Raw genomic sequence first — 24,532 nt, forward strand, 5'->3', positions numbered from 1 at the left:
TGTCATTTTTCCATGTTTTTTTTTGTTTTTTCCTTCCTTTTTTGCCATCTCGACTTGGGGTTAACAGTGGTTGAGCATGAGCTCCCTCTACAACGGGCTTTAGAAGGTCCGTGTTGTGTAACATTCCTAGATGCATTGTAGTGGGAGCTCAAGCTCAACCGCCAAGACCCACGGACCACTTATTGCTTCAAGCGTTTCATGCGATCTCTAATGGCTATCTCTAACCTAGCCAACGCACCGTCGATCCTATGAGTATAGTGAGCTTACCTTGATGCCGATACGAGTTGCCTCCTGGTGCGCAGATCGGACGCAGAATGCTCACATAGTGAATCCCTGAAGGTCCCCAAGAACAATGAACTCTACCTTTTTGCACAAAAAAACAATGTAAAAGCATGCACGACAAGAGGCAAGAGACAAATTGGGTTCAATCTCCCCCATGCCTTGTGTGAGCGCTTTACAAAGCATATATTTTATGTATATTTCAATCTTCATGCTCAATAATAGCCCAATTTACAAAAATATGACAAGCTTTTAGCTTTTGAGTTTGCTTTCTACAAAAATAGGAAAATAAAGCTAATGGACGGTGCCTATAGAGTCTGGCACGCCCAATCTCAATGTCCAAATAGAAATAACATATCCGGGCGCATAGGCGCATACAAAATAATAATCAATAATCAATGTCTCAATAGACATAACAAAATATAGGCGTAGCGCCTATCAAAATATAATCCAAAGGTCGAATACTCACTAAACTCCAATGCTTTCCTCCGCCACTGCTGCTATCTCTACACATCAACTGAAGCATTCACAATCGTTAGTAAAATAATACAATTAAACCGACAAAAGTGAATACCTAGTAGTCTTCAGCTACATAAATAAATCAACTAGTTAGAAATAAATCCTAACCTTAATTTATTACGAGTGCGCACTCTAAACTCATAAACGTTTATTAATTTAATATGCATTTTGCGGAATGACCTACTATGGAATCACCCATGTACACACTAAATTAATGAAACGCCCGAAAAGGACAGGCGTCCCCATCAACTTCTCGCACAAAGAATCCTCTTTGTGTATGAGCCCCGGTCATCTAAGTTTACGGAATCCACCGTAAAACCTCACGGAATCCACCGTGGCACAGAATCCACCGTGGAATATGCCTCCTGGCATCATACCCCCGGGGTGGGATAGCAATTGACCTCAATTGCTATTAGCTTAATGTGGAGCTAACAGAGTGGGGAAAGCATTTAAGTCTCTAGCGTGCATCCATTGTGTTTCCTCTACAGGATGGTTCTTAAATTTGACTAGATATCTAGAATACCTTCGGCCAGTTCTAGTAGTCATGTAATCAGTGTCTATGATGGCTTCTGGTTCAAGTATTTCAGTCTCTTCCCTAATAAAGGTGGGTTTTCATAAACAGGGTGGATAGGTAATTGGCCTCTAAATGGTCTCATGTATTATGAATTTTCCAATGAGATGGCAATTCTAACTTGAATACATTATCATTAATCTTATGAATGATTCTAAATGGTCCATAAAATCTAGGAGCTAATTTGACAACTGGATGTCTATCTACACTTTGCAGTCTACGCTTTTCTATTCTAAGCCAAACATAATCATCAACTTTGAAATTCATGGCTTGTCTTTTCTTGTTGGCTTGTTTGGTATATGATTGTTGGGCTTTAGCAATCATATCCTTAATCTCATCAAAAATACTGTTATGCATAGTAGCAATATCATCAGCACTCTGAATTTTATTAGACAAAGATGCAACATGTGTAGATAATCTATATCCATAAATGACTTCAAAAGGTGCTTTCTTTGTAGATGTGTGCGGTGTATTGTTGTATGCAAACTGTAATAAATGCAAATGAGTATCCCATGTTTGAGGTTTGGAGATAGTATATGCACGTAAAAGATCTAGAATGGTACTATTGGTGGCTTCTGTTTGTCCATTTGTTTCTGGATGAAATGCAGATGAGAAATCAATCTTTGTGCCTAGATTTGCAAACAGTGTAATCCAAAAATTGTTACAAAATCTAGAATCTCGATCGGAAATAATCACTTTTGGCAATCCATGGTTAGTAAAAACAGTTTTCAAAAATAATTGTGCTACTTGTGAAGCTGTTAAAGTTTTCTTACATGCAATGAAATATGCTTGCTTACTAAATCTATCTACAATTGTCCAAATCATGTCATGATTAGATTTAGTATTTGGTAAACCAGTAATGAAATCCATAGAAATATGTTCCCAAGGTTTAGATGGAATAGACAAAGGCATTAATAATCCATACTGTTTCTCATGATGTCTCTTTATTCTTTGACAAATCAAACATTCAGAAACGAAATTAGATACATCTGCATCCATATGCGGCCAATAAAAATCTTCAGTTAACATGCGTAATGTAGAAATGATACCTCTATGACCTTGATATGGGGGACAATGAATTTCATTCAAAACAAAAGATCGGAATGGAATAGTAACACATAGTCTCTTTTCAAAAAACATAAATCCATCATTATATGACAATGAATCAACATGAATGAAATTATTTTGAACTAATTTTTGCCAATCAGAATGAAAAGTAATATCCTGGTGATATGTATCTTTCATAGCAATCAAAGAATCAAAAGATATAACAGAAATATTATGAATTGCAGGTCTTCTACTCAATGCATCAGCAACTACATTTTCTTTTCCAGGTTGGTATTGAATGATAGGATGAAAACTTTGAATGAAGGAAGCCCATTTGATATGACGGTCAGAAATTTGGGGTTGGCTAAGTAGATGTCTAATGCTTTGCTGGTCGGTCTTTATCATGAATTCTGAACTCATTAAATAATGCTTCCACTGTTTTAATGCTTGTACAACTGCTAATAGTTCTTTGTCATAAGTGGAATATTTGAGCTCAGAGGGTTTCAGCTTAGAACTAGAATATGCTATTGGATGATTGTCTTGCATTAGTACGGCTCCTATTCCTGATCCGCTAGCATCGGTCACAACTAGAAAGAATGGTCTATTAAAGTCAGGCAATTGTAGAACAGGGGCATTGGTTAATGCACGTTTCAGTAAATCAAAGGATTTTTGCTGAGTTTCAATCCATTGATAAACAATTCCTTTCTTAAGAAGTTTGGGGAATGGTAAAGCAAGTAATGAGAAATTACGTACAAACTTCCTATAGAAACTAGCAAGACCAAGGAATGAGCGTAATTCATGTACATTTTTAGAAACAGGCCAATGCAATATTGCATCAATTTTCTTAGGATCAACTTTAATTCCTTTTTTTGATACAATATGACATAAATACTCAATTTCCATTTTAAAGAATTCACTCTTTTCAGGATTTGCAAACAATTGATTTTCTTTCAGTAATTGAAAAATTAATGATAAATGCTCATAATGCTCTTTTTCACTTTGACTAAACACCAAAATATCATAAAAGAAAACAATCACACAATATTGATATTTCAGAAAGATACGGTTCATCATTCTACTGAAAGTAGCAGGTGCATTAGTCAATTCGAATGGCATGACTAAGAATTCGTAATGGCCAAACTGTGTTCTGAATGCAGTCTTAAATATGTCGGATTTATCTAGCCTCACCTGATGATATCCAGACTTAAGGTCAATTTTACTAAATATAGAAGATCCTTGCAGTTTGTCCATAAGGTCATCAACTCTAGGTATAGGATACCTATTCTTTACAGTGATCTTATTTAATGCTCGGTAGTCAATACACATACGATATGTATTATTCTTTTTCTTGACTAAGAGTACAGGTGCACCGAATGGGGAACTGCTAGGTCGAAATAAGCCTCTATTTAGTAATTCTTCAACTTGACTCTGGATTTCTTTTTGCTCTATTTGATTGTGCCTATATGGTGCTTTGCAAGGTGGTTGTGTGCTAGGAATTAAATCAATCTTATGGTCTTCTGGACGTGAAGGAGGTAAACCTGGTGGTAGATCTTCTGCAAAACAGTCCTTAAAATATGCAAGAAATTCCTTATGCCTAGGGTGCATATGATTTTCCTTGGCGTGCAATTCATTCACCCAAATGAGATATGATTTAGTACTCTTACGTAATGCACGTTTTGCTTGAGTATGCGAAAGCAGTGGAAAAATATTAGATGCATGCATACCATATAATGTAATAGATTTTCCTTGAAAATTAATATTCATTGTGTGCGTGGAATAATCTATATTTGGATTATGCTGGTGTCTCCAAGGCATTCCTAAAATAATGTCTCTTGACTGTAATGGAACAACTAAGAAATTTCTTCTTTCAATGTATGCACCAATTTGAATTTCTAAATCTTGTACTTCTTGTGTGCCATTGTACCTAGTGCCTAAAAATGCAGCTTTTATGCGATAATGCGTAGGTACTGTATGTAATTTCAATTTCTTTACCAATTTTGCTGAAATAAAGTCATGAGTACTACCGTCATCATGCAAAATAGTTCTTTCCTTTCCATGCACCAAACATTTCATAGTCAACAATGAATGTGAAGTAGGCATACCTGGTAAAGTGTCGAAAGTAGTAGTAGGATCATCCTCATCTTCAGTGAAATCTGGCATATCCTCATGCTCGTCTTCGTCCATGGCTCCAAGATAGTTGATATGTGCTGGTGGCTTCTTTGAATGACAATTTGCTGCGAGATGCCTTGGCTGGTGACACTTATAGCATACTATTGGCTTGGCTTTGGTTACATTATTTGCAATGGCTGGAAGTCTGGGTGCATTTGGATTTGCTTGTGGAATAGGCTTAGGATTTGGATTGACATTGGATGGTAATGCAGGTGGTTTAGGCCAATTCTTGCGGAAAGATGGTGATACGAAACGACCTGGATTAAACCTTCTAAAATTGGAATTGAATTGTTTAGATCCATAATTACCGTTGGCTTGGAATTGCTGTGGTCGTCTTTCTCTTCCGCGTAACTTATCTTCAGTGTCGTGAGCTAAGGAGATGGCGTCTTCAAGGGTAGCAGGCTTGAACATGTTCACTTCAGCGTAGTAATGTCCAAGAAGTCCAGACATATACTTTCGCTTATGTGTCATCTCTGGTACGTCTTCAAGCATGCGTAGTTGTAGGAGTGCATTCCAAAAACGCTCTGTATACTGTGGAATAGGCTCACGATCCCGTTGAAGTAAATCCCATTGCTTGATAGCCTTCTCATGAAATTGCGGTGAAAGGAAATTCTGCATGAACTTCTTCTTGAAATCTTCCCAAGTAGCAGGACATTCTATGCTCTTCCGTACTACAGTCCACCAAAGTGATGCTCTGTCTATCAGATGATTAGTAACACACTTGATTTTATCTTTTTCTGGATAAGTTTCCTCATGGAAATAGTCATCAAACTGGCTAATGAATGATAAAACAGTCTTTCCTTCTCGTATGCCATTGAAAGTGCGAAACTTGAAACTTCGTTTACTTATCTTGGATTCCTTGCGAATGGTTTGTGCTTCAAGAGTGGCGTCGATGGTACGTCGAATCAAATCTTCAGCTTGAGGTTCTTCTTTATCGGTAGACGCTCTTTGTAGTTTTGTCAATTGCGCTTGTAATGCTTGCCTAGCCCTTCGCTCTTCTTCCAGTTGTAGCATGATTAGGTCCAACTTTTGTTCCATGGTAGGCTCAGGTAGGTCGTCTTCAGTCATAGGATCATCCATATGTGGGGTAGTCATCCTGTAAAACTCAATAAACCTTTCTCACTCAAAATCAGGTTAGCGGGATGAGCGTAGCTCAAATTCGGGGTTACAAGGCTATATATTTTTGGGTATTTCTTTCTCAATTTTCAGAAAATCTGCAATATTTCTGTCTTCATTTGCTGAAAATACTTCAACGAACTTGTAGATAGGTAGAACACCTTGCCACGAACAACTTTCCAGTTCAGAGTTTTTGCATAGGAACAAGTCTTCTAGGTGTTTTGAGCACTAGTCAGTTCTGACTCCAGTTGACTAGTCTAACTTGCAGAGTTGCAGACTTAGCAGACCTACAGAGTTGTTGACTTGCAGAACTTAGGCCGACTTGCAGAACTTGATTACTGTTGACTTGCAGAACTTGACTTCAGAAGTGTGGGACTCGGAGTTGTTGAACTTGATTGCCTTAACTGACTTGCAAAAAGCTTAATGGTTTAAGCTTAGTAGCTTAGGCTTATGATGGAGGAGGAATCGTCAGAAAACGGCGCAAATCGTGGAGGACATGGGTATACGTTTGATGCCATCGCGGAATTTTCGGACCCCCTCATACACCTCGTGATGAATTTTTTTTGAAGTGGTTAAGCTTTCTTCTAAAGCTTAAGTCAAGCTTAAACTTGAGAGAGAAAATAGATATGAAATTTTCTCACTGTTTGTTGACGACTTGATGAAGGAGATGGATGCGTGGTCCTCCGCCTGCAGAGCCTGGTCCTTCGCGATCTGACAGTAAAAACAGGGGTTCTTGATCGCCAGAAGTCTGCCTGTATCGACGGTTCGCGATGAGATTGACTGTAGAGTCCGATCGTTCCTGGAGCTCCGCCTTCGCCCGAGATTGGTAGCGATTGGAAGCTCTTGATCTCTGCTCCGCTCTGATATCACTGGTGCGCAGATCGGACGCAGAATGCTCACGTAGTGAATCCCTGGAGGTCCCCAAGAACAATGAACTCTACCTTTTTGCACAAAAAAAAATGTAAAAGCATGCATGACAAGAGGCAAGAGACAAATTGGGTTCAATCTCCCCCATGCCTTGTGTGAGCGCTTCACAAAGCATGTATTTTATGTATATTTCAATCTTCATGCTCAATAATAGCCCAATTTACAAAAATATAACAAGCTTTTAGCTTTTGAGTTTGCTTTCTACAAAAATATAACAAGCTTTTAGCTTTTGAGTTTTTTTTGCTTTTTCCTTCTTTTTTTCGCCATCTCAACTTCCGTGTTTTTTTCTGTTTTTTCCTTCCTTTTTCTGCCATCTCGACTTGGGGTTAAAATTACCCCCTCCTAGATGGGTGCCAGTCCTATGGTACTTTTATGTTGTTGTAGGTTGGCATGCAATTGGCCAAGTGATGTAAAGGTGAGTGTGTCAAGATTGTGGGAGAGAAGGAAGGAGTCTCACTTGTAGCTTTCTTGCTTGTACAATGGGGGAATACACACAAAGGTGAAGGTTGAAAACAATTTTCCTCTTCTTAGTTGTATAAGCCCAAAGAACTCTAGTACAAAGAAATAGAAGAACCCTATATATGGGTCTCAAACCAAACTCAACTAACTAAGGTGGCATACTAACTGAGCCACGAACTAGAGTAGATAAGGATAGCTGTCATCTAGCTATTATTCATGGGCGGTGTACCAACCGCATCTGCAACTGACAAGTCGGTGACATAAATGCACAACGGTCACCCTGGCATATCACGAGTCCTCCTCTCTTTTCATTTTCAGTATGGTGTAGACATCCCTTTTTTGTTTTTTCTCTATCTTCAGTTCCAATCCCAATGCCTTCTCCACCAAGGCTGGGTTCAAGTGCACATGTACCTGTTTAGCATTTTTTCCCCTTCCCACCGTCACGATGCTGCACTCCTGGTTGGCATCGTATGTTTTGAGAAACTCCACACACTTCGTGTGTTGAGATGACAAGCTCAACACATGTGGGCATTGATGATGGACCGCCTGGTTAGATGGGTCTACACGTCTACACTTAGCACGTCGGTGGTCATTATGATTCTCACATAGCCACTGACTCATTAATTATTATATTCAAGTTGTTACACCTATTTACAACTGGCATAGTTATAGCACTAGTCGACTAGTTTAGTCAGTTATGTATTGGTTGACTTAGTAGGCCACTTTTCTTTTTATTGTATCTTATCTATACTTTGTATACATTGAAAAGTGTGTGGAAGAAGAAAAAGAAATCAGCAAGAAAACGTTTTGGCCTCCATCTCTCTTCTTGTCTCTTGAGTGAGCTTCTCCTTGTGCATTCTGTGTGTGTTCGGCGCAGTATCTTGAGCAACTCCCCTCACCACGCGATTCTTGACATGGTATCAGAGCCGTACCACTGAGAGAGGCTGATTTCGAAGGTTGAAGCGAAGGAGAAGAAGCAAGGTTCGAGCAAGCAAGCCACGGGTAAGAAGCTCTCCCATTTTTCCACTCTCTCTCTTGGATAGTGCCTGTGGAGGCACCGGAAGCAGGGTCGAGCAAAAATCTCAGATTGCTGTGAGATTTGGTCTGCACAAAGAGTGCTGTGTAGTCTGCAGATTAGCTGACCACAGTTTTTTTGGGCATCTGAGGCCGTTTGAGGCCCCGTTTTAGAGCCGCAAGGTTGCGGACAACAGTTTCAGGGTACACTGTGACTTCGATTGTATTGACCGAAAGTAGGTGCGCAGGTTACAAATTTCGGATCTGTAAGTTCAAAGGTGTTTACCAGCGAGTAAACACAAGGTTTATCTACAAACTGGTTGCAGATTGCATGTATTGTTGAGCAGACAGTTAAAAAGGTTGTCTAGTGTATTGCTGTGCACTACAAGTCGAGGGTTGCAGAAGATTTTCTTGCTGTTTGGTATTATTTTTGTGATAATGGCAGAGAATAGTGGAAGCCCTATCATTGAGAAGCTCGACAAGAACAACTACCCTTCATGGAAGTTCCATGTCACGAACTTCCTTATTCGAAAAGGCCTCTACGAGTTTGTTTCAGGTGAGGAAAAGGAGTCGGAGGTGAGTGATCCTCCAACTGCAAAAGAGACAAAAGCACGGAAGGAATGGAATGCAAAAGATAAAAATGTCATGTATTGGTTATCTGCAGTAATTGACAATAATATGCTGGGACATATTAGAAATGCAGAGAATTCATATGTAGCTTGGACCGTACTTGGAAGTATGTTTTCTGTAAATACAAAGGCACGAAAGATTCAACTCAAGCAAGAGTTGAATACATTGAAGAAAGGGAAGATGTCTATCAATGAGTATGCACTGAAAGTAATGAGCATTGCAGATGCCTTGGCAGCAATTGATGCAATGCCCGATGATGATGATTTGGTGTCGTCTACCTTGGGTGGACTTAACAACGAAAATGCTTGGAAGTCTTTTGTAACTTCCATATATGTCAAAAAGCCATTTTCAGATTTCGATAAGTTGGTCTTCCTTATGATCACTGAAGAGATCAACATGCAGAGTGAGACATCTGAAAGAAGTGGTGAACAAGTCCAGGCTTTCTACTCCAGTTCAGGAAGGGGACGTGGCAGGTTCTCCTCAAGAAGTCATGGTACAGGACGTGGTAGTGACAACCAACAAAAGAAATTGAATCAGCAATTTGGAGATATGCAGATTTCAGGAGGTCGTGGTAACTTTAGAGGCAGGGGGAGCTTTAGAGAAAGAGGTGGATGGCAGAACAGAGGTTCTAACAACTCTGGTATTGTGTGCCACTATTGTGGCAAAACAGGTCATATCGCAGCCCAATGTTATGCTAAGAAAGATTATATTTGCAGTGGTAAGTTGCAGCAAGGAAAGTATGCATCTTCACGACAGAGTGAAGACAAAAATGAACGTTTGTTTGTTATGTAGCATATGCTGAATGCTGTTACAGGAAAGGGAACACATGATGATGTTTGGTATGTTGATTCAGGTGCATCCAATCATATGACCAGCCATGCAGAATGGTTTGGAGAGATACAAGATTTGCAAAATGTAGGTTATGTGCAGACGGGTGATAATTCATGCCACCCAATTTCACATGTTGGAAAAGATCCCTTGTCCTTGCATGATGGTAAGACAAAGAGTCTTTCAAATGTATTACATGTGCCATCTATTACAAAGAACTCGGTGTCAGTGGGTCAAATGGTAGAGCAAGGGCTGCAGGTGAAATTTAATGCAAAGGGCTGCTTTGTAGAAGACTTCAATGACAAGTGCAGGTTAGTTGCAAAGGGAAGTAGAGTTGGACGTATGTTTACTCTGGATGCTGGAATTCCTACTCTGAATGCTGCTATGTATGCCAAAGGAAAAGGTGTTGTTGCAGACATTGAAATTTGGCACAAACGCATTGGACATGCAAATGTACAAAGGCTGAAATTAATGCAGTCCAAAGGGTTGGTTACAAGTTTACCTACATTTAGAGTTGCAGAATTTCATAAGGTATGCGAAGCATGTCAATTTGGTAAGGAGGCAAGACAACCCTTTTCACATGACAGAGATGTAAGCAGAAATATCCTTGATGTTGTGCATACAGACATTTGGGGGCCTACACAAAATGTATCTCTTGGAGGCAGTTCATACTTTGTCACATTCATTGATGATTGTTCTAGAAAGCTGTGGGTATATTTTATGAAGGAAAGGAGTGAAGCTTTTGAGCACTTTAGAACTTTCAAGGCTACAATTGAAGAGAAATATGCTTGAAAGTAAAGTGCTTGAGATCAGATGGAGGGGGAGAGTACCTCTCGAATGAGTTCAGTGATTTTTTGAGGTCTCATGGGATAAAGAGACAGTTCACATGTAGGTATACCCCACAGCAAAATGGGGTTGCAGAAAGGAAAAAACAGGCATATCGCAGAAGTTGCATGTGCCTTGATGGCTGAAAAGAATATGCCTAAGCATTTTTTGCCTGAGGCTGTTCATACTGCTGTTTATATTATGAAGAGAACCCCCACAATTGCAGTTTATGGTATGACCCCGGAAGAATGTTTTACAGGTAAGAAGCCTGATGTCTCACACTTGAAAGTGTTTGGCTGCATTGTGTATGTTCATGTGCCAAATGAGTTGCGGAAGAAACTGGATTCAAAGGCTGAAAAGTGTGTCTTTATTGGATACTCTTTAGAGCGGAAAGGGTATCGCTGTTATAACCCTGTCATATGTAAGTTCAGAGTGAGCAGAGATGTCATCTTTGATAAAATGAGCAGTTGGTATGCATCTAGTGGTGATGCGTTGGATGATGATGACACTCATATGCATGCTGAAAAGCAAGAATCACGGACTCTTAGTGGACCAGAGACATCATCTGGTAGTCCTTGGTCTGGGAGACTAAGGGGTACCTCTACATCTTCAGGTGCATCTAGTAGCACTACAAGTAAAGACAAAGGAAAGAATAAAGTGTCAGAAGGCATTGATGCAGTGCTTGATGGAGACTCCAGTGGCCCAGAGAGCTTGGATGATGAGCTTGGCATTCCTTCAGTGAGGGCACCAGGTGTACAGAGAGCTCATAATAATGTGAAGACTCCATTGAGTGATCCAGTGGTACGCAGGTCTAGCAGGGTGAGATACCCTGTTAAAAGATTTAGTTTTGAAGGTTATGCAGCTCACCATTATGCTTATATAGTGAAACTAGTTGAGGATGTTGAGCCCACTTGTTTTGAGGATGCTGTTAGTCATGCTCATTGGGATACAGCAATGGATGAGGAGATGGCTGCATTAGAGGCCAATAAGACTTGGGATCTAGTATCATTGCCGAAGGGCAAGAAATTGATTGGATATTAGTGGGTTTATAAGATTAAGCATAATGCAGATGGTTCTATTAGTATGTACAAAGCTAGGCTGGTTGCAAAAGGCTATGCCCAGACATATGGCATAGATTATAATGAAACCTTCAATCTAGTTGCTAGGATGGCAACTGTCAGATATGTGATTGCTTTGGTAGCAGCCAAAGGTTGGAGGTTGCAGAAAATGGATGTGAAGAATGCCTTTTTGCACGGTGATTTGCAGGAAGAAGTGTATATGGATCAGCCTACAAGTTATGAAGATTTAGAACATCCCACGTATGTGTGCTGTTGAGATGACAAGCTCAACACATGCGGACATTGATGATGGACCGCCTGGTTAGATGGGTCCACACATCTACACTTAGCACGTCAGTGGTCATTATGACTCACACATGGCCACTGACTCATTACTTATTATATTCAGGTTGTTACACCTATTTACAGCTGGCATAGTTATAGCGCCAATCGACTAGTATAGTCAGTTATACATTGTTTGACTTAGTAGGCCACTTTCCTTTATGTTGCATCTTATCTATACTTTGTGTACATTGTAAAGAGTGTGAAATAAGAAGAAGAAACCAGCAAGAAAACGTTTTGCCCTCCATCTCTCTTCTTGTCTCTTGAGTGAGCTTCTCCTTGTGCATTCTGTGTGTTCGTCGGTGCAGCATCTTGAGCAACTCCCCTCACCATGCGATTCTTGACATGTGCAGGTTGAAGAAGGCGCTCTATGGGCTCAATCAAGCACCTAGAGCATAGTCTGACAAGATCAAAGAGTATCTTGTCAATATTGGCTTTTATGTTTCTGATGCTGATCACTCACTTTATGTGAGAAAGGGAGATGCAGGTTCGGTCATCATAGTCATCTATGTGGATGACTTGATTATTACAGGTGATAGTGATAGTGGGATTGCTGAAGTCAAGGGCTTCTTGAAGAAGAAATTTGAGATGAAGGATTTAGGTGAGCTAAGGTACTTCCTTGGCATTGAGGTGATCAGATGTGATGATGGTATATGGCTGTCCCAAAGACAATATGGCTTGGATATGTTGTCCAAGTGTGGTATGACAGCATGCAAGCCACTTTCAGTCCCATTGGAGCAGAATGTAAAGTTGAGTGCTGATGTTGGGGATGAGATAGAAGACCCTACTATGTTTAGAAGGATAGTGGGGAGTTTGATTTACATGACCATTACAAGGCCAGACTTGAGCTACGCTGTTGGTCTTGTGAGTCAATTTATGCAAGTACCTAGAAAGCCACATTTGGTTATAGTCAGACACATATTGAGATATGTGAAGTCCACATTATATTATGGACTTTTCTGAGGCAGGTATAGATGTACAGGTGTTTGGATACACAGATGCAGATTAGGCTGGTAGTATGTCTGATAGAAGATCTACCAGTGGATACATATTCTCTCTTGGTAGTGCAGCAATTGCTTGGAGCAGCAAAAAGCAATCTACAGTTGCTTTGTCGAGTACAGAGGCTGAGTACAGAGGTGCTGCTATTGTAGCATGTGAGGTAGTATGGCTGCAAAAGTTATTGGTTGATTTAGATGTGCAAGTGGAAGGTGCAGTTGTCATTTATTGTGACAACATGAGCAGTATACAGTTGGCTAGGAACCCTGTGTTCCATGCCAGGACAAAACATATTGAGATACACTACCACTTTGTGAGAGAGAAGGTAGTAGCAGGTGAGATTGACTTGGTGTATGTTAGTACACAGGATCAAATAGCTGACATCTTCACGAAGGCATTGGGTATAGAGAAGCTTCAAAAGTTTCGAAGCTTACTTGGAGTTGCAGAGATGCAGTTGAGCTTGAGGGGGAGTGTTGAGATGACAAGCTCAACACATGTGGATATTGATGATGGATCGCCTGGTTAGATGGGTCCACACGTCTACACTTAGCATGTCGGTGGTCATTATCACTCTCACATGGCCACTGACTCATTAATTATTATATTCAGGTTGTTACACCTATTTACAGCTGGCATAGTTATAGCGCCAGTCGACTAGTGTAGTCGATTAAGCATTGTTTGACTTAGTAGGCCACTTTCCTTTATGTTGTATCTTATCTATACTTTGTGTACATTGAAAAGTGTGTGGAAGAAGAAGAAGAAATCGACAAGAAAACGTTTTGGCCTCCATCTCTCTTCTTGTCTCTTGAGTGAGCTTCTCCTTGTGCATTCTGTGTGTGTTCGGTGCAGCATCTTGAGCAACTCCCCCACCACGCGATTCTTGACATCGTGTGGTCAGGCGTTTGTACCAATTTCTCCAGGTACTTGGTGAGGTTGCATTGCTCGATGACTCTCTTGGCTGCTTCCTCCTTCAACACTACTTCGATGTTTCGGACGGTTTTGTTGCGACATTTTATGTTTTTGTCATAAATCGTAATTTTCATTAATGCTTTCCACATAGTAATTTGTTGATTGTCGAAAAAGAAAAACTCTATACTTTTTGAATGAATTCATGAAGAACCAATGTAGATTTTCATTTTGAGACTTTGACTTTTTGCCCTTTACTTCAAAGTTTTCATGCCATTTTTCCTATCCCATCCATTTTTCATAATATATGTTTATGTGTTTCACTAATTTTGATTTGATTGGCCTGATTTGATTCACCTTACCCCCTCCCCTTCCAACTTGAGAAGAATCCTTCCTAGGATTTAGGATCAGAAGGGCAATGGCATTTGGCATGGTGGTGTAGGAGTTACTTATGAAGGAGCCAATCATAGAACTGAGGGTTGTATTCTAAGTGAGCTTCGCGATCCAGATCAAAGAGTCGAATCCCCACTTGCATGATGTATGTGAGAATATCTGTTAGGAAGTCATCAGAGTTGACATGGCTAGCAATGCGCAACTCTTTCTCAGTCAACAAGCGGTCGAGGTAGGGGTGTCCTTTGATGTGTTCTTCCATGGGTCGGCTCTGAAGAGTGGTTAACACTCTATACGAGGTTGGCACAACATATGTGGGGTCGTATTCTACTGTTTTGATAGTACGGCGCTACTCAGCGTTGGTCATTATGCGGTACCCTTCAACTTCCCATTGCAACCTAAGAGTGTACCAATGCCTCAAGGACGGGGAGTCAGTATCAGTGAGCTTTGATAACACAGTGATTTCTTGATCAATGATAGCAGAAGTGGTTCGTTGATCGTATGACGTGATGATGCGTTGTTTGATGGCTTGCTCCTTGGAGATCTCACTGTTGAGCAATTTAGCAGCGGAGCGAGAAGCTTTTATGAATGCGAATTCAAAGGTCTCCCAGGAGCATGGCATCGTTTTAACTTCAATTGCACAGGGTTCCTGCAATAGTCCTAAGTCCAAGCGGTCGTAGCTTAGTGCTAGCGACATGAAGGTGGTGTCTAGTTGTTTAATGCATTCCACCACGTCATCCCCGGTGTCCTCAACGAGGTCGACGGCCAGCGCTAAAAAGGATTTGCATTCATAGGAGGGCGTAAGGCCGACGGGTGGTCAAGGTTTACTAGAACTAGAGCTTGTGACAATGAAGAGTTGCGATTGGGAGTGATCTTGAGTCTGCGGTTGGGCTGGTTGTATTATGGGTGGATTAGGAGCAGCCACGACAGACGAACTGTTGCATTCAGGTTGGATTTGAGGAGTCAGATTGACTTGGTCGGGTGATGACTCTTGTGACAAAGTTTGTTGTTTGGGCCGATAGGCTTGTGTGACTCTCTTGGATTTAGGCGTAGATGAGTCAGATGGCTGTGGTTTTGGAGAGCACTGCGGCTTATGGTTTGGAGGGTTTATGGGACTTGGGTTGATCAAGCTTGAGGGCAGCGTATGAGTAGTGCCTTTGGCAATGTAGGCCTTAGGGATCCACAGCCAAGTGTTGCCCACGTTGTATCCTTGCGCATGCAAGAGAGCTTTAGAGATCCATCTTTCTTGATCATGCGGCGCTTTCTGTGACTGCGTCTTGGCCTCCTAGGTTTAGAATTTTTGGTTTTATGAGGATAGAAGCATCGACTCCTAGGCGGCGGTTGCGGCTGCTTAGGCTGCCATTGAAATCTAGGTTGTTGGGCCTTAGGTTTTTACTATTGTGAGACTTACAAGCTACCTTTCCATAATTATACTTCTTAAAATATATTGATAATTGGGTAAAATACCTCTAATACAAGTTCAAGATCTTTTACAAGCTACAATGTTACTTTTTATAATATTTTCAAATTCAAAATGGATTGAAATTTACTTTTCCTAAGAAGTTAGGCCTCTATACAGGTTTGAACTTGGAAATTTAACCAAGTTTGGGTCAGCTTGGAAGCCTACTTTGGAGACAAATAACTTTTTAGGTATTGAATCAGTTCAAGTTCATACTTAGAGGGTTAATAGCTAATGAAAAATTTTATAAATCATCTCCTAATTATGGATTGCTAGTTTTGAAGTTAAGGTTACCAAAATAGGGCCCAAAGTTTGCTGAAAGACTATTGCTGTGAAATATGGGTAGCTCACTTTCTTAGAAAATATCCCATGAAATATTAAGATTTGCAAAAGTCGTAGGCACTAGAAATTATAGATCTTATTAAGGGCTAAAACTTTCCTAGTTACAGCATCCTCATTTCTGAATAGATAGAAAGATAAAGTACCTGGAAAAATGTATTCTGAACATGGCTGGGCTGGTGTGAATAGGCAGCAAGATGGCAACTTGGATTATAAGAGTTGGGCATCAATGAGGGGAAAAAATATCAGGTTGCCCAATATGTAAAATGAGGATTAAAAAGGAGGTTAAGAAGGAGATTAATAAAGTGATTAAGCCAATAAAGCTTGAGTAAAAGCTTTTGTATTACGGCTATGGTATGACAAAGGCAGTGCACCTCCATGGATGATCTTGGAGATGAGAAAAAAAGCATTGCAACCCTCCAAATTGTTATCCATATTGTTTGAGATACATTGGTTAAATGATACTCCTTCAGCTATTTTGAGTGTCCCAATTCTCATCTATTTGATTTTACGGGAGAGATCCTCTGAACAAGACAGTCTTAAACTTTGTTTGAGTGTTACAGTGACTCACCCGACTCATTTAAACTCATCTACCATGTATCAGCCCTCCCTCAAACTTACCTTTGTGTTATGAACCTGCTCCGGGGTTCCTTTGAAGCAATGCAAACCAATCCGCTTCCATAAGAGAGTTGCAACTGCATCCTTATTGTGCTCTTCCCCTAAAGGGTACAAATCCTTGAGCATGGCCAAAACCATGAACTTGTGCACTTCTTAAATAGAGGTTTTATCGGCCAGGGCTGATGCTCATTGTCCCCCCTAAACCATCCTTTTTGCTGAGCTAGAAACTTTAATGAATCTTGTGTTCTTTAATGATGTTTTAGTGTCCTTTAATCTCTAGTCTAGAGACTCTAGGCAACTTTCTATTATGTTTGCACTTTACCCTGTTCAACAAGATCTACTACCATAGTGAGTGGTGCATTCATCCATCCTAATAGAGGGTAAGCATAAAGTTTCCTCTATAACAAAAAATTACACTGGGAGCCCTTAGCTGACATTTTGCTTTGATGGTCAAAATTTCATGTGACTCAGATTCTCCACACAGCAAGCTCTGGTTCTGTACATCACAAACAGTTGGAGGCCAAATTTGACCTATAGGATGAATCAGATAATTCATTACATTTCACTTCAGGTATTAGTGCCATGAAGGCACATAAGAAGAAAGAAAAGAAAGAAAAATAAAATGGAATAACCTCTGAGATCTTATGACTCATAAGAGCTTTAATTACAGCATCAAGTTTGATTACAAATATAGAGGATAGCTAAATTCCACTAGAAGATACATTTACTTCTGGGTAAGTGGAGTGCAGAAATCCCTAATGACCGCTTTTCGTCCCCAATACACTACTCACTTGCCATTTCTTCATGTATCTCTGACTTTGGCTAATTCTGTTGGCCGAGTTTTGAGCTGGGGTGGGATCAACTCATCTACTATCCACACTTTCATCCCTTACAGGAACTTAGGCTGCTTCACCACCACCATCTTCTCTGTCATATCCATGTACATGACCTTTGCTTATGTGCCTTTTGGGATAATGATGGAGTCTCCCAAATCTACGAGAGGGACAACCCTGCTTGACTATGCTTGTAAAACATTGGTCTCCAGGATGAAATCTTGTTCAAACTGTGGAGCAAGATTCTCCCTATCCCATTCTTGGGTGGTCTCGTGAGAGAGAGAGAGAGAGAGAGAGAGACATGGTACCTTTTTTTCGTAATTAATACGAAGCAGCTAGAGCAGTAGTAGTAGTTGCAGCATGGTGTGCCCAAGAGTGGCACTCCCACTAATCGGACGAATCCAAAGGAGGAAAGTGCCTAGATGATCACGGAATCATCTCTGCAAAGCATGTAGCATGATACAGGGAAACGGGGCCTGACAGACAATTACTCGCCACTATAAGGAGTACAGAAGAAAGGGAAGAGATTTTGGGGAAGAGGCATTGAGCAGAGCGGCAGCTGTACCAGGAGTGATCCTGATCTCAGGCGCCAGCTGATGCTATTCTGGACAAGTGGCAGATTCATCAAAAAATCTTAGTGAACAGAGGGCGGCAAGTCATGAAGGTAGGACGGAAACATCAAGCTCAGTTCACAGGGTGGCCTTATAATCTTTGGCAAGTAGTCTGAAAGTATATAGTTGAAGTTTGCATTCAGGTGTACCCATATCATAGCATCACACTACATAGAATAATAATTCTTATATGGTTGGGGGGCAGCTCAAGCTCATACAAAGTGGGATGATTATGTATGAGACAGTGAGGTTGCTGCAGTCACCCAGGAAGAGCTGTTGATCTTGGGGAGCAGGTTTGAGATCCGATCTGCAACAACTTGGCCAACTCTCTTTCTCTCTCTCAAAGGACATGCCTCTCGTGTTAGATTGTTCACAGGAAGGGATGACACCATTCTGTGATTCCAGCTGAAGTATTTTGATGCAAGAGTGCAGAAGCTTAAACAAGAAAATCAACAACCTGGTCTTCACTGAACTTTTATTAAAAAGTCGTCTGTTCACATCATAGATTGTTCGGGCAAAAATAGTATCTATCATCTGGATCTCCCACAGGTAAGAAAAAACTAATGTTGCAGAAATCTTATCAGAGTTTTTGTTCTTTTTCCTTATAGCCCAGGTTATCGCAATTGAGATGGGGAACTCAAGTCTCTCACCCTGCTAAAATGTAAATCTAAGATGATAAGCTAGCTTGAGAAATGTGTTACAAAGAGAGAGAGAGAGATTTTTGGGCAGCCCAAATACCCCACTCCAGCACAGCCACATATGAAGCTCGTGTATCACTTTCTTCGATGCATAACTGGACCATTCGGAATGCTTTTCTTTTTGATTCTGCCTATAATGTTCAGCGGCATATTGCTAGGCTTAAGGGCCTCTTGTATTGGCAGCTAGATCTTCTCCAGCATTCTGACATGCTCTCTAGGGAGGACTTACGTCCCTGGCATATGGCAATTTCCTCCGCGTCTTTGCCATGACTTTGTAACTCGTAGTACTGGAACCTCTTCACATGATGGCTTAGTGTCATCATGTATCTTGTAATCAAGTAATCTTGTATTTTTTTCGTAATTAATACAATTACCTTTTACGAAAAAAAAAGAGAGATTTTCTTCTGGAGCTGACATGCAGACTGGACAGGTACATAATGTTTCACCTCCTCCAGAAATAAACAACAGCATCAAGGTAAAGCTGTTACTGGTGAATTTATTGTTTCTTGGCAAAAACAGTTATGTTCTTGACAAATGTCTTTCCATTACAGATGGAGGTTGGCATTGAAGATTGTCTACACATTGAGTTTGAATACAACAAAAGCAAGTAGGTGGCACACTGCCATGGTTTTGGGAAATTCAGGATCTTGTAGTCTTCCAATTCAGATGTTAAAGATTATTAAGTGGATAACTTAAAGTTTTATGAGACTGAATCAATACTTTTTCATCCACACGAAATGCCTACTGGTCTTTAAAATCCTTCTGAGGATAACTCTTAAGTTTTATGGATGCTGATTTAATACCTCTTTTAACCACATGAAGTGCCATCTGATCTTTAAGTTACGTGTAGGTATCATCTGAGGATAACTTCAAGTTTTATGAGGCTGAATCAATACTTTTTCACCCACATGAAATGCCTTCTGATCTTTAAAATCCTTCTGAGGATAACTCTAAGTTTTATGGATGCTGATTTAATACCTCTTTTAACCACATGAAGTGCCATCTGATCTTTAAGTTACGTGTAGGTATCATCTGAGGATAACTTCAAGTTTTATGGAGGCTGATTTAATAGCTCTTTCATCCACATGAAATGCCATCTGATCTTTAAGTTGCGTATAGGTATCATCTGAATGATGTGGTGATTGGCAAGATATATTTCTTGCTTGTCCACATCAAAATCAAGCACATGGAACTTGAAATTAGACGTCATGAATCGACTGGATCAGGCCCAAACTTGTATCTGGAGACAGAGACACTGGCAAAATTTGAGCTGATGGATGGTGCACCAGTACGTGGTGAGTTTAAAATTCATCTCCTGTATATCTACCTAAATAGAGGGGATAAGACAACCTGCTGTTCTTTTAATATGTTTGCTTGAGTTTACTGAAAGAAAAGAGCAGGGAAAGGGAAGCTGTCTTTCCTCTATTAACTAGTTACAAAGATGATACAGAATGATGCCCATGAGTATTTATATAAAAGGCTTTGCAGTGCTTGGCAGAATGAAGCAATGTGTGGTTGTTGTGAACTTTGAGCTGTTTAGCAAAATTTTCTCCAAGTTTCTCTTTCACATTTGGCTTCATAAGCTTATGATTTCATCTGTCTGAAATGAACAGGTGAGTCAATACCTATTCGGTTGTTCTTAACCCCATATGATCTCACACCGACATATCGAAATGTAAACAACAAGTTCAATGTGAAATACTACTTGAATTTGGTTTTGGTGGATGAAGAAGACAGACGCTATTTCAAACAGCAGGAGATCACAATGTACAGAAAGGATTGAGATACTCTTCTTATCTATACATTTCATAATCTGGCGGTTTTCCAAATGGGAATTTTTGTGTAGAGCTATTCCTTCCTCTGAGTATGTAGCCATTGCCTAAATTAATAAGTAATGCACGCAAACACACGCAAGGGCTCTCTCTCTCTCTGGCATATGCTGACAAATGGTCTCTGACACCTGATGAATGGTCTCATGAACAGATTGATGTGAATGGTTTGACACCTAGCTGTCTCAAGAATCATGACTCTTTCAAATGGTGTGACATGGTTTGCTGACGTGAATGGTCTGATGTGGGACTGCTAAAAGACGCTGGTCTGATCGTGAGCTCTGGATGCCTGCACGTGACATGGGATACCTGCACTACACAAGACCTGTTACTGCTGGTGCTTGTAAACACAGTAAATGCAGAAATATAAATAACCCAGGATGCCAAGCTTCTGACTGCTGAAAACCTGGATCACACCTGTGAATGCAGTGGTATACACTCATAGAGTAGAACCTGCTGCTTCAGTGAATGCATTGTATAAACTTAGTGTAAATCTGATGTGACAAGGAATGCAGTAGTCGCACCTGAAACTCTGAATACAACGGTTATGCACTGGATACTGTGATGAGGGTAATGCAGTCATGTGGTTTGATGTAATCCTTTGCTTTGGGGATGTAGAAAAGAAAAAGGTTTTCCTCTCTATCGGATAGTTTTCAAATATAAGAAGAATTATTGGAATGAGGCAACTTACCCTAGCACAAATAGTGTATCGCAAAGAACACATGCCCAAAGTATTGGAGGCTCACAAAGAGGGAAAATGGATTGTATACAAGGATGGGTCATTATTACTAACAAATGGTCCACATGAGATACTAAGGGTGTACATATAGAAGTATAATAAAGTTCTATGCTTAAATGGTGATTAAAAGCATATACATAGAAATACACCATTGTAAAGATAGTAGATTATCATATGTGTAGAGATATATGTGGGAGGGTTCATTTCGTCCAATAGCTAGAAAATTGATAAGCACTAGGGGTTTTGGAAGTGTAACCATGTTATACTAAGAAGATCAAGGGCTAGTGCAAGTAATGAAGAGATCACGATACACAATACTTATGGATTAGAATATATATAGGGAGAGTATGAGATATATTCATGCTTACCACAAACTTGACATTAGCAACATGAGATGAATTGCCTTTTGATATACTTTATGAGGTCATTATGAGATATGTGAGCATTGGAGGACATATTGTTAGTGGGAAATTCAAATGCACACATTTGCAAATGTAGGCCAAGTGACCTATACATGCATGATAATGCAATGCTTAAAGAGGTTGACATAGATGAAGTAGATCTATGCATGAGAGTCGAGAACAAAGAAGCGAGCACCTATGTGACACATTTGTTGCCCTATGAACTGCACACAGACTAATCATCTTTAATGGACTACCATTATGGCTAAGGTCACGCACTCCAATGTTGAAATCACAAAGGGGTAAGTAGTATGAACTACTTACATAGGCTTACCAGCATTGATACCAAATATCTAAAACTTTAAAGTATCTAAGAGACAAATTGGTATAGCAACAGATCATGTGTTTTTGAGATTTGTAATCACTTGTGGACATATGAGGCATGAAACACCATATCTCTAAACATCCCAAACACTATTTTATAGAGATGCCTCACTCATCTATAGTGGCTCTTTACATGCTAAGAGGTATCAAAGCTTGAGCTAATATAACATCTTGGTTTGGTAACTATAGTGTAGAGACCATATGAAATCTAGAAAGGGTTTTTAAATTTAGAGGATATGGAGATTAGTGCACGAGAAGAAAGAGTTATAATAAGAGGTGCTAGAGGTAAAGCTAAAGTATCAGGACGTGCAAGAGCAATTGGAACATGTTAAAGTAATCAAGAGAGAGGTTGAAGAATTTGTGGCAAAGATTACGATGAATTAGAATGAGGAGGATTCGACGCTGCAATTATCCTTAAGGTATTGGATGAGATATAGAAGATGACTTCAAGATATGCAGACTTGCAAGATTCAGGAAGAGGGATTGTAAGAGCATGCTTATTTGAGAAAGCAGCCTTCCTCTCTCTTCACCTCTTAATTAAAACCTAGACTTGCTTTTGAAAACTATGATCCGCTTTCTCACTAGCTTGATCCTCCTTGCATAAAAACTTCTGATGTCACATAAGATTTTTTCATGATCATACCACTAACTTATTCTCGTAAATCCCTAGCTTCTCAAACCCCTTACTTCCAACTCACAAGCAAGCCCTTACCAATCCCATAGGATACAAAACAAAGACCAAAGGTTTTTTATTAAAAAAATTACGGTTTCTTCCTAAGGTTGATTTCAACTCCCTACTTCACTCTAAATCAAAACTTTAAAAACAAAAATCCATCTAATCTCTCCTATTCCATCCATTCTACCCTATCTCACACTCATTTCAAGCTCCAATCCTAATTCCTTTCGGAGTACATGCTTCTATTTCATTTCAAAGTCTTGCTTCTTCTTTTATGCATGATAGAGAGAATGTATGCCATCATGGGTAATTTCATTGTGTCTCGGAAATAGAACCAAAATATCAAAGCTTTTACAAGATGGATTACTAGACTTGATGGAATACTTATTGTTTTAAGCACTTCATCCCATTCGGCAATGGATATCTCTCACATAGTGGATAGATCTCTTGAACTCATTGATCCAACCATTCTTCTCTCTAACCACATGAAAGCAATACCAAAAAAATCAACAAGGGTGTAGTGAACTCATTGCCTTATCTTCTCCTTGATCCCATAGAAATGAAAGCTCGTTGGTGGCTCCACAATCCTCCTCTACTCTATAGCTCATGTTTTGATTTGTAAGCACTCAATCCACGAGAGGAAACATGAAGAAGAAGAGAAGCAACCCAACCTTTTCTCCAATCCACCTTTCACCCAAGAAGAAGGGGAAGAAGAAAAGAGTGCATGCAAGGAAGAAGATTCGTCTCTCAAGTCCCTCACTCTCTTCCTCGCTTTTACACTCTCACTCTCCCTCACTTTCAAGATGAAATATAAGAAGGTATAGTAGAAGAAAGAAGGAGAAGCATGCTCTAAAGTTTTCATACCACAAAAATGAGATTATCCATTCACTTTTGCCTTTTATATATGGAATTCAATTAGGATTTAAATTATTTGGATGCCCGTCTCTCCTATTCGGGCTTGGTTTGGGCTTTATAGGTTTATGCATTTACATTTAGAGTGCACTGATTGTTGCGGAAGTGAATGAAAGCTAGTGATTGTATCCTTGCCAAGCTATGGGTTTTTCTTCATGGCAAAATTTATTATAACTTGCATGGGCATTGTGCCAAGATTTGAAAATAATATTAGAAATAATTAGTATATGTAACTAAAATGATTAATTTTCAAAACAATTGTGACAACTTACGCCTTCCATCCATTTGCTATTACATCTGTTTTGTGATTACATTGGTTTTATTGTTAGCAAGTACTCATAGATAAGAATGAAAATTGAATGCAACATACCCTAAGCCCATTTCCAGTATTACTTTTTTTAAAAAAAGCTTACCTCTTAGCTATGGAGGGTCTCTTGAGGTGCCCTCTCTTAGATGGTATAGTAGTATCAAGGTGGACATCCTCTCAATGGTAGCAACTAGTGCATCTTTGAGAAGAGTATCATGTAGATATCATCATTGACCTTCTCACATTCAAGCCCTACCTAGGCACTAGTCTCCATAGCACTATGAAAAACCCATCTCTAGTGATGGACGACATAGTGCTATCTATAAAGTGCACCATAGATAAATTGTAATCAGTTAAGTATTACAGTACGAATATGTTCATATAATGGGATGGGATTTAGAAAAGTTTGTTTTTAGTTGTAGTTTTGTAGTTATTAATGGAGGTAGAAACAAATTACTAGGAAGACAAAAACTTTCAAGATTTTGAGCTTAACATGGAGCCATCAAGTTATGCAAATTGAATGGAAAACCAACCATATTACTATAGAAATCCAAAAGGTGTGAGTGTGCACAATGGAAGAGAATCATGAACACAAAGAGGGAAGAGAAGAGAGAGATATAGCAAGAAAAGAGAAGAATGGAGTGATAGAT

General features: G+C 39.8%; 1 protein-coding gene across 4 annotated transcripts in view; it reads left to right on the top strand.

The window, feature by feature from the left end:
* The window catches only part of LOC148014800 (vacuolar protein sorting-associated protein 26A-like), a 59,366-nt gene extending 37,866 nt beyond the window's left edge, over positions 1 to 21,500 (top strand). For 2 of the 4 annotated variants that reach the window (XM_087665683.1, XM_087665682.1), the window contains exons 2-5: positions 19,065 to 19,109; positions 19,186 to 19,241; positions 19,754 to 19,929; positions 20,248 to 21,500. In XM_087665683.1, coding sequence (XP_087521809.1) covers positions 19,186 to 19,241; positions 19,754 to 19,929; positions 20,248 to 20,417 — 402 coding nt within the window. In that variant the 5' untranslated portion in view covers positions 19,065 to 19,109 and the 3' untranslated portion in view covers positions 20,418 to 21,500. Of the gene's footprint in view, positions 1 to 15,003; positions 15,727 to 19,064; positions 19,110 to 19,160; positions 19,242 to 19,753; positions 19,930 to 20,247 lie in introns of those variants that run through there. The other 2 variants (XM_087665684.1, XM_087665685.1) reach the window with 2 other exon arrangements.
* Positions 21,501 to 24,532: the final 3,032 nt, after the last annotated feature.

The sequence above is a fragment of the Lygodium microphyllum genome, chromosome 24 (assembly GCF_053477565.2).
Source record: "Lygodium microphyllum isolate KBCC chromosome 24, Lygodium_microphyllum_v1.1.10, whole genome shotgun sequence".
NCBI lineage: Eukaryota > Viridiplantae > Streptophyta > Polypodiopsida > Schizaeales > Lygodiaceae > Lygodium > Lygodium microphyllum.